Source organism: Gymnodraco acuticeps, unplaced genomic scaffold, assembly GCF_902827175.1.
Source record: "Gymnodraco acuticeps unplaced genomic scaffold, fGymAcu1.1, whole genome shotgun sequence".
Taxonomy (NCBI): Eukaryota; Metazoa; Chordata; class Actinopteri; order Perciformes; family Bathydraconidae; genus Gymnodraco; species Gymnodraco acuticeps.
In genome coordinates, this window is record NW_022992237.1 from 216,680 (window position 1) to 227,154 (window position 10,475).

General features: G+C 39.6%; 1 protein-coding gene across 1 annotated transcript; it reads left to right on the forward strand.

Annotated features, from left to right (window-relative positions):
- Positions 1 to 1,243: 1,243 nt before the first annotated feature.
- On the forward strand, positions 1,244 to 8,190 carry LOC117539920 (complement C1q subcomponent subunit A-like). The gene is made up of 7 exons (XM_034206275.1): positions 1,244 to 1,330; positions 2,100 to 2,267; positions 3,179 to 3,355; positions 4,646 to 4,722; positions 4,840 to 4,968; positions 5,447 to 5,527; positions 7,896 to 8,190. The coding sequence occupies exons 2-7, from the start codon at positions 2,111 to 2,113 to the stop codon at positions 8,034 to 8,036; spliced, it is 762 nt and encodes a 253-aa protein (XP_034062166.1). The 5' UTR covers positions 1,244 to 1,330; positions 2,100 to 2,110; the 3' UTR covers positions 8,037 to 8,190.
- Positions 8,191 to 10,475: the final 2,285 nt, after the last annotated feature.

The window sequence follows — 10,475 nt, forward strand, 5'->3', positions numbered from 1 at the left end:
GGAACATTACGCCGTCTGTAATGGCCATTTTAATGTTCCATTGTCCTATATCCTTTGCCATTACTTCACAGGAGGAGTGATCCAGACGCAGACACAAACATTACATTACATTTAGCTGACGCTTTTATCCAAAGCGACTTACAATAAGTACATTCGACCAAGAAGACACAAACTTGAAGAAAACAGAATCATAAAGTACATCAGGTTTCATAGAGCCAAACATTTCAAGTGCTACTCAACTGGCTTTAGATAAGCCAGTCCTTTGTTAGTATATAAGTGCTCTGTTAGTCATTTTATTGCTCGAAGTGGAGTCGAAACAGATGATTTTCCGGTCCTTTGGTGCAGTTTAGAATAATGTTTATTTAGCTTTGCATACTAAGGGTTAATTATACTGTGTCAAGGGTTGTGGTATGAGCATCTGCCGGGCTCTTTCCTCCTGTGTCCTCGTCCTCTCCGGTCACCTATGACCTCCTTTTATACACCCAGTGCGGCTAACCCCCGCCACCAAGTGTCCAAAATAATATTGCAGTATAAATATAAATAAAGTAAACTGACAAGTCAACAACACCCATAAAATGGCTCCTACACTGTCTTTGGCTCTTTTCTGCTGGAACAAAGGTAACATTTTAATTCTGCTGTAGTTGCATCATATAAACACACGATGGCGCCACAAACTCTCAAGTGGAAAAAACCTGCTGTGAAAAAAAACTTCATTGCAGTTATTAAGTATATTGTACATGTCGATGAGTTAATGTACTGAGGTTTATTTATATTGATATATTATATTGGTATTAAATTGAATTGAATAAATAACATGACTTTACACTTTTTACTGCGTCATGTTTTTAATAATCAATGCATTTTGTTTTCCGTTACTAAGTTGTACGGTTTAATCTTATCTTTCCAACATAACTCTTCTCTTCTCACTATGGACAATAACATCAATTAGGAGCAATTGTTTTCTGCTCTGTTGTCATTGGGTGCTACTTGGTTCCAAACACAGTTAGATTAGTCTAAAAGAACTGGCTCTCCTTTCTGTCAAATCATGAGTTTCATTTCCTTGCTCTGTGTGTGTGTGTGTGTGTGTGTGTGTGTGTGTGTGTGTGTGTGTGTGGTGTGTGTGTGTGTGTGTTGTGTGTGTGTGTGTGTGTGTGTGTGTGTGTGTGTGTGTGTGTGTGTGTGTGTGTGTGTGTGTGTGTGTGTGTGTGTGTGTGTGTGTGTGTGTGTGTGTGACCTCTAATAAGAAGTCTTTATCTGTTCACCAAAAGAGGAAATCTCGTCTTTTCATCGCAGCTCCAAATCCACGCCGGTGAGAAAGACAACTTTGCTGGTGAGTAAAATAATATAAAATATAATACATTTAATATAATATTAAAATAAATAACACTCAATACTCACAGCATTAGTCAACAGCAATATAACAAAACTCAGTCATTTTATAGTTTATTATTTTAAATTGATTATCCATTTGCATGAATGTTTCCTTTAAGATTAATTAGTTTGAATTAGTTTCAGTTCATTTTTACGAAAACCATCTTGCAGAAGCTTGAACTTTGCTGCAGGTATTAAGCATCTTAATTAACATGTAATGAACCGTTATCTTTAAATCATGTAATGTGTGCTGTATGTAAGATTTTGTCTATAACAAAAAGTCAAACTTCTTCTTCTTCTTCTTCTCCTTCTTCATCTTCTTCTATTATTTGTTTTGTTCTTGTTTAGAGGAAGGTTAGAAAAGTGTCAAAATAACTATAATTTCACAGGAAGATTAGGGCTAGAGGAATGTGAGAATTTGGTTCGGGATATTTCCAAATATCTGGAACAACCTCCCAGAAACCTGCAGGTCCGCTGCAACTCTGACTACTCTTAAATCCAGGCTGAAGACTTTTCTTTTTGCCGCTGCTTTAATTTAACTTTTCACATCTCACACTGCACTGTAACTTTTATCCATGTACCTTTTTGTTATTCATGTTTTATTATCTTTGCTTTTTAATGTTTCTAATGTGTTTTATGCTCTTAATGTCTTTCATTTTTGTGAAGCCCTTTGAATTGCCTTGTGTTGAAAGGTGCTGTATAAATAAACTTGCCTTGTTCTTCTCCAGTGTTTTGGATCATGGGAGGTTATTATGGTCTGGTGTTTCTGGTGGTCTTCACCCTGATTCCTGCCCGATGTGATGAGAGTTGTGGGGAGAGAGACGGCCGGGCGGGGGAGGCAGGAGCTCCAGGGAGAGATGGATATCCAGGAGCCAAGGGAGAGGAAGGAGAGAAAGGTATATTTGTATTTAGTTTTGTCTTTTCATGCAATCACCCTCAGGTTCAAACATTTAAATAACAAATTAATTATGAAGCTATATTTTGTTAAAAAATAAAGTAATTAAAGTTAGCTCCACCTTAACCAGCTGCAAAATTGTACTAGTACATATTATCATCCATAATAGATATATGACCGTATTGACCCGAATATAAGATGACCCTGATTATAAGACGACCCCTCTTTTTTCAAGAATCATTTTTGGAAAAATATATTTTTGGAAGACCAAATGTTGTTCCGGACGCCGAACATTTTATTTTCTCTGACTGTTTTAAGGCGGTCTTTTTGGGCTCGCCATCTTCTAATGAACACTCAGTAACACCATATTTCTTTGCTGCTCGACAGTTGTTTGATGACTCTGCTTCGTTGATCACCATTATCTTAAAATTGGCATCGTAACTTCGCCTCTGTGGTTTATTAACTTTCCCTAATTTTGATCCACTTCATCGGAGTTGGTCTCTGTGTCTCTCCATCTCTATCTCTCCTGTTGCTGTTACCGTACTTTAAGACGGTTTCTCGCTTGGGAGAACACTCGTTTGGCGCGATCTGTTGTTGTGACTGTGTAATTACATTGAAAAGTCTAGACCCAGAATATAAGACGAACCCTCTTTTTCAGATCTTGAGGTCTTGTATTCGGGTCAATACGCTATTATGAAAATTGTCATTCTGTATAAGGAGTACTTTTAGTTTTAGTACCGATCAAATATCTGCTACTTCTAACCCCTAACCCACTTATAATAATGTAATATCTATTAAATTGACCTAGGTTTACTAAAAGATAATTAATTGGTTCTCATCTTGTTTCTGACGCCCCCTAGTGGCCACAGAGTGAGTTACTGCAGTTTAATCGTTAACGTGTGTGTGTTTCAGCGGTGATGTTGGAGGGTCCGGTGGATGAGGCGGTCCTGAGGAGGCTGAAGGGGGAGGCGGGTGGGCGAGGCCAGCAGGGGGTCATGGGTCCTAAAGGGTACCGAGGACATCTGGGAGCCGCGGGACAACCTGGAGAGCCCGGTCGCCCCGGAGCCGAGGGGAAGGGCATCATCTCTGGTAAGGATACGACTTAAAGTATAAACCATACTAGATAATACACAAAAGAGTGGTGCAGGAATCAGAATCAGAATACTTGTATTAGTCATTTACATTGTTACAGCAGAAAAGGGGCCAAAGACAGCTTAATGTTACCTAAGAAGCATGCATTAAAACTAGGGCTGTCAAGTTAACGCGTTAATAACGCGTTAACGCAAAAAAAAATTAATGCCACTAATTATTTTAACGCGATTAATGCATGTGTATTTTTTTTCCTCGACCACCCCGTAGTTTCAGAGCGCATCGAGTTTAAAATACCATCTACAAGCTGATGCTGACAGCCCCGCTCCTGCCGCCCGCTTGCTGCAGACCACACTTCCACGCTCACCGGCAGGCACCGACTGGCCATTGGGAGGACCGGGAGGGTGTGTGTATGTGTGGCCCGAGCGAGCGAGAGTGCATTGTTGTTGTTAGCATCTGGTGCTAGCTAGCTGCGCTAACGGATATAAGGAGCTGTTTCGATGAAAACAGAGGAGCGACATTTCGCCACAACTGCGCCGAGCACTTGACTTTATGCAGGAAGCCAGACAGTGGGACATTGGACGAGAAGTCAGCACACTCAGCACGGATAGTGTGCAACATGATTGCAGCGTCCAGGCAGCTCCGGTTCGAGCATATGCCTTGAGTTGCACATAGCTCCAATGATCCATCACACACACACACACACACACACACACACACACACACACACACACACACACACACACACACACACACACACACACACACACACACACACACACACACACACACACACACACACACACACACACACACACACCACACACACACACACACACACACACACACAGGTTGTTGTGTTTAATATTCATGAAAATATTTGTCATCGTTCAAATGATAATAAACATTAGCATAAAGCATATTTGTCCACTCATATGTTGATAAGAGTATTAAAAACTTGAAAAATATTCCTCTAAGGTACATTTAGAACAGATCAAAAATGTGCGATTAATTTGCGATTAATCGCGATTAACTATTTTAATCGAATGACAGCCCTAGTTTAAACATTTAAATTAAATGAGGAATGAGTCCTAAAACCCGGAAATGAGTCAGCATATTTTCACTTCCTGCTCCCTTGTTTGTGTGTGTGTGTGTGTGTGTGTGTGTGTGTGTGTGTGTGTGTGTGTGTGTGTGTGTGTGTGTGTGTGTGTGTGTGTGTGTGTGTGTGTGTGTGTGTGTGTGTGTGTGTGTGTGTGTGTGTGTGTGTGTGTGTGTGTGTGTGTGTTTCAGGAGGACAGGGGGCTCAGATGGCTCGATCAGCCTTCTCAGCGATTCGGACTCACAACAGTTATCCTGGCTTTGGACAGGTGCAGTCTCTTAAATGTTTTAAAATCTGCAGAGTATCTTAATTAACAACATAATCATTCACCTGTGACTTAACCTGTGTGTGCGTGTGCGTGTGTGTGTTTGTGTGTGTGTTACAGCCGATAACATACGAGCCTGCCGTGGTAAACACACCTGAGGGCGGCGATAAGGACTTTAACGAGGCCACAGGTCACTTCACCTGCAGAATCCCCGGAGTTTATTACTTCACCTTCCACTCTATGGCCAAGGTAAAGTGTTTTTTAATCTGCTGCAGATCTTCGAATGAAAATAAATGTTTAATATACATTATCAGACATTCATTGGACAAAAGAACAGGTTTCTTTATGTAATCTGCAGTGGTGGAATGTGATCTTATTTTAAATACTGTGGTTCAAAAGTAAAAATGTTACCACATTATTTTGTCAATGAATTATATATATGTGTATATCTGAACTTTATTGCAACAGTAATACTTTCCTTGATGCAACAATATTAACCATCTAATAAGGTCATATATTTAGTAATATACCACATATGGACACCATTTTTCTGTAGAATGAGTATTTACTTGTATTGCATTCTTTTCACAGAGCAGTATTAGTACTTTAACGGCAGTAAAGGATCTGAATACTTCTCACACTACTTGTGATAAGATTGTACATTACATTGTAATCTGCACTTCCATTCTTCAAACTCCTTTACAGTTGTTTTGTTTGTCTGTTTTAGGTGAGCATGTGTCTGAATATAGCGAGCCCAGCTTTGACCAACAGCCTGGGATTCTGTGATTACAACAGGAACACTGATCAGGTCAGTTTCAGAGCCACTTTTAAACATGTTCCTTTAAAGAGTCCTCTCCTGCTGATGTTCAGGTGTATATCAGTATGTTGTGTCTCTACTTTAAAGAGTCCTCTCCTGCTGATGTTCAGGTGTATATCAGTATGTTGTGTCTCTACTTTAAAGAGTCCTCTCCTGCTGATGTTCAGGTGTATATCAGTATGTAGTGTCTCTACTTTAAAGAGTCCTCTCCTGCTGATGTTCATCTGTATATCAGTATGTAGTGTCTCTACTTTAAAGAGTCCTCTCCTGCTGATGTTCAGGTGTGTATCAGTATGTAGTGTCTCTACTTTAAAGAGTCCTCTCCTGCTGATGTTCATCTGTATATCAGTATGTAGTGTCTCTACTTTAAAGAGTCCTCTCCTGCTGATGTTCAGGTGTATATCAGTATGTAGTGTCTCTACTTTAAAGAGTCCTCTCCTGCTGATGTTCAGGTGTATATCAGTATGTAGTGTCTCTACTTTAAAGAGTCCTCTCCTGCTGATGTTCAGGTGTATATCAGTATGTAGTGCCTCTACTTTAAAGAGTCCTCTCCTGCTGATGTTCAGGTGTATATCAGTATGTAGTGTCTCTGCTTTAAAGAGTCCTCTCTTGCTGATGTTCAGGTGTGTATCAGTATGTAGTGTCTCTACTTTAAAGAGTCCTCTCCTGCTGATGTTCAGGTGTATATCAGTATGTAGTGTCTCTACTTTAAAGAGTCCTCCTCCTGCTGATGTTCAGGTGTATATCAGTATGTAGTGTCTCTACTTTAAAGAGTCCTCTCCTGCTGATGTTCAGGTGTATATCAGTATGTAGTGCCTCTACTTTAAAGAGTCCTCTCCTGCTGATGTTCAGGTGTATATCAGTATGTAGTGTCTCTACTTTAAAGAGTCCTCTCCTGCTGATGTTCAGGTGTATATCAGTATGTAGTGTCTCTACTTTAAAGAGTCCTCTCCTGATGATGTTGAAGTGTATATCAGTATGTAGTGTCTCTACTTTAAAGAGTCCTCTCCTGCTGATGTTCAGGTGTATATCAGTATGTAGTGTCTCTACTTTAAAGAGTCCTCTCCTGCTGATGTTCAGGTGTATATCAGTATGTAGTATCTCAACATGTCTCCATGCTTTAATGTTCAAAAAGCTCTTTAGTTTTCTCATACTGTCTGTGCTGCAGCACCTCTTTTCACCCTCTGTCTGAAAGCAGAGCCCAGTCTGCTCTGATTGGTTAGCTGGCCGGCTCGGCTTTGTTGTGATAACCCTTATAAAAACTATTTTTGAAATAACTTTACAAAATGCTAAACATTTTCAGTTCACTATGGAATCATTTGACAAAAAGTGTATTATTTTAATTACAGAATAACAGCCAGTAATTATGTAGGCTACACGTCTTTATAGAGGCTCTTTTATTGCTACAAATATATAGCTTAGCGGTGGTAACGTTGAAGTCATGTGACCGTGCTGCAGTTCCTTTATAGCCCAACATTAGCCACCTTTAGCTTAGCGGTGGTGACGTGAAGTCATGTGACCGTGCTGTAGTTCCTTTATAGCCCAACATTAGCCACCTTAGCTTAGCAGTGGTGACGTGAAGTCATGTGACCGTGCTGTAGTTCCTTTATAGCCCAACATTAGCCTCCTTTAGCTTAGCGGTGGTGACGTGAAGTCATGTGACCGTGCTGTAGTTCCTTTATAGCCCAACATTAGCCTCCTTTAGCTTAGCGGTGGTGACGTGAAGTCATGTGACCGTGCTGTAGTTCTTTTATAGCCCAACATTAGCCTCCTTTAGCTTAGCGGTGGTGACGTGAAGTCATGTGACCGTGCTGTAGTTCCTTTATAGCCCAACATTAGCCACCTTTAGCTTAGCGGTGGTGAAGTCATGTGACTGTGCTGTTGTTCCTTTATAGCCTAACATTAGCCTCCTTTAGCTTAGCGGTGGTGACGTGAAGTCATGTGACTGTGCTGTAGTTCCTTTATAGCCCAACATTAGCCTCCTTTAGCTTAGCGGTGGTGACGTGAAGTCATGAGACCGTGCTGTAGTTCCTTTATAGCCCAACATTAGCCTCCTTTAGCTTAGCGGTGGTGATGTGAAGTCATGAGACCGTGCTGTAGTTCCTTTATAGCCCAACATTAGCCACCTTTAGCTTAGCGGTGGTGATGTGAAGTCATGTGACCATGCTGTAGTTCCTTTATAGCCCAACATTAGCCACCTCTAGCTTAGCGGTGGTGACGTGAAGTCATGTGACCGTGCTGTAGTTCTTTTATGTCCTAGCGTTTTACTACTGGAGATTACATTTCTAAACGTCCAAATGTGCCATCCCTCCACCACTCATGTGTAATTACCTGATTTTCTGTGTCGTGTTGTGTTCAGGTGCTGTCGGGTGGCGTAGTTCTTCAGCTGACGGCTGGACAGAAGGTTTGGCTCGAGTCCTTCAGAGACCAGCAGAAACCCACTGAATATAGAGACAGTCAAGCCAAACAGATCATCTTCAGCGGCTTCCTGCTCTTCTGAAATCTAGAATAAAGTGCAATCATTTACACAGGAATTCCCCAAATCTGAGACCACATAAAGCAGTTTTCAGAAGGGGGAATTCTCCATAAAACAGTAGAGGAATATCTCTGAACCCTTCGTACATGCAACTAAAATAAAAGAAGATTTTATTATTGATGGTGTGTGTGTGTGTGTGTTAATATTAAATGTTTTCCAAATGTTGTTGGTGCAATGTCGTCTCAGGTAGAATTAAAATTGGAGGGGGAAGAATAAAACTCACCAAAGCATATTTATGCTGATCAAGAAAGTGTAGACAATTAAAACAATCTTTTTACATCACTTATTTGTTACAATACTTCTGAACTGAAACCCTTCAGAACAGGTCAGGTACACAGGTGCAATAACATGCTTAATCTGCACAAAAGTGAATGTTACCTTTGTCACTTTCTGATCTTGAAAATAAGAATTTGTTCTTAATTGATTTTCCTGGCTAAATAAAGGTTCTACTACTTATTAAATTATCTTATCCAACCTGACACAAAGTGCTCTTCTGCAAGGTACATTTCCCCAATGAGATAAAAACAATGAACCAAACTAAGAAGATCTGCAGAGCTAGGCTAGCAGTTTCCCTTTACTTCCATTCTTTGTGCTAAGCTAGGCTAACCACATTCTGGATGTCATCCATCTTTGCAAGGAAATTACTGTTAAGTGGTGGAGAGTGAAGGATGTCTGTTGTAAGCCCAATGTCATTTTTTTCCACCATAAACTTTATTTTGTACAGTTTCATGCGACCCCTGTAAGTTATGGAAGTGAAACCGTTTTTTTTGCACACTTCTTCTTTTTGGTAAACTTTTAACACTTTCTAACCCCCTCAGTTGACCTCATGTTGCTCCATCAGCACATCATTGTGATATTCTGTATTTTTGTTATTGTCAACGAATTCAAGGAAAGGAAGAAAACAAAGACGTTTAAAAAAAGTTTGTGCCTTAATAACTTTCTCAGCCTGAAGTCACAAAGTCACACCTTCAAGTTCCTCGGCGTCCTCATCACCAACAACCTTTCCTGGAAGGACAACACCACAGCTGTCATCAAGAAGGCCCAGCAGCGTCTGCACTTCCTGAGGGTGCTCAGGAAGAACAACTTGGCCACTAAGCTGCTGGTGACCTTCTACCGCTCTACCATCGAGAGCCTACTGACATACTGCATCACAGTGTGGTACGCCAGCCGCACTGAGGCCGACAGGATGAGGCTCCAGAGAGTCGTAAAAGCAGCACAGAGGATCATCGGCTGCCCTCTCCCCTCCCTGATGGACATGTCCACCTCCCGCTGCCTCAGAAGAGCCAAAAACATTATCAAGGACAGCTCACACCCCGGCTTTCACCTGTTCAACCTGCTGCCCTCCGGCAGGCGCTACAGGTGTATCACATCCAAAACAAACTGACTCAAAAACAGTTTTTTCCCAAGAGCCATCATTGATCTTAACACCTGACATGTGAATCAATGTGACTCTGTACATATACATATATATCATTACTATTATTATTATTATTATTATTATTATTATTATAAATACACACTATTATTATTATTATTATTATTATTATTTATTACATTACAGATTTTATTTTTATACTCCTGGAAATAATTACTGCACTTTACTCTTTATTCCTTTATCCCTTATTCCTAAGTATGTATGCTGCGTGTATTTTGTTGTCTTATGTTGTGATGTTTTGTTTTTGATTTGATGGCAGGGAGAAGCATTTATCTCATTGTACATGTATAATGACATTAAACTATTCTATTCTATTCTAAATATATAGTTTCGTCTTTCTCTCTTCTATAATTCAATTTTTTTGTATTTTTTATAATATTAGTTTTAGTGGAACTTAAGCATGTTGTTGCCAAAGCCTTCAACAAAAGATACATTGCTTTATTGGCATAAACAAAGTGACATGCAGTAAAAGCATTGTATGAATAATGACAAGATCGAGAGACACCAATACATAAACATTTTGAATTTACCATTGTGTAATGTACATTTTGATGGAAGAAATAACATGTTTTCTTTACAAGGATAACAGAAACGAAACCAAAAAGCTCCCTAGCCCTATTCCTCAAGCCTGTAATGTGACTACAAAATAAATGGTCAAAATAAATCATATCGTTTATTGTTGTGCACAGTAGTGGACAAGTACTATTTTGTCGTTCTTTATACTTATTCTACTCCACTACAGTTATTAAACACATCATAGTTACCATCTACTGTTTACATATAAAAACACATGACATTTGTATATGATATGATGCAATATTGTAATGCCAATGCATAAGAAAGAAAAACTAGAATTGTCTAAATATAAACAAACTATAACATTTAAATGCTCTTACATGTATTTGTAAATTATTATATATAATAATATAATACCTTGAAAACGACCACTGTGCATAAGTGGTACTTAT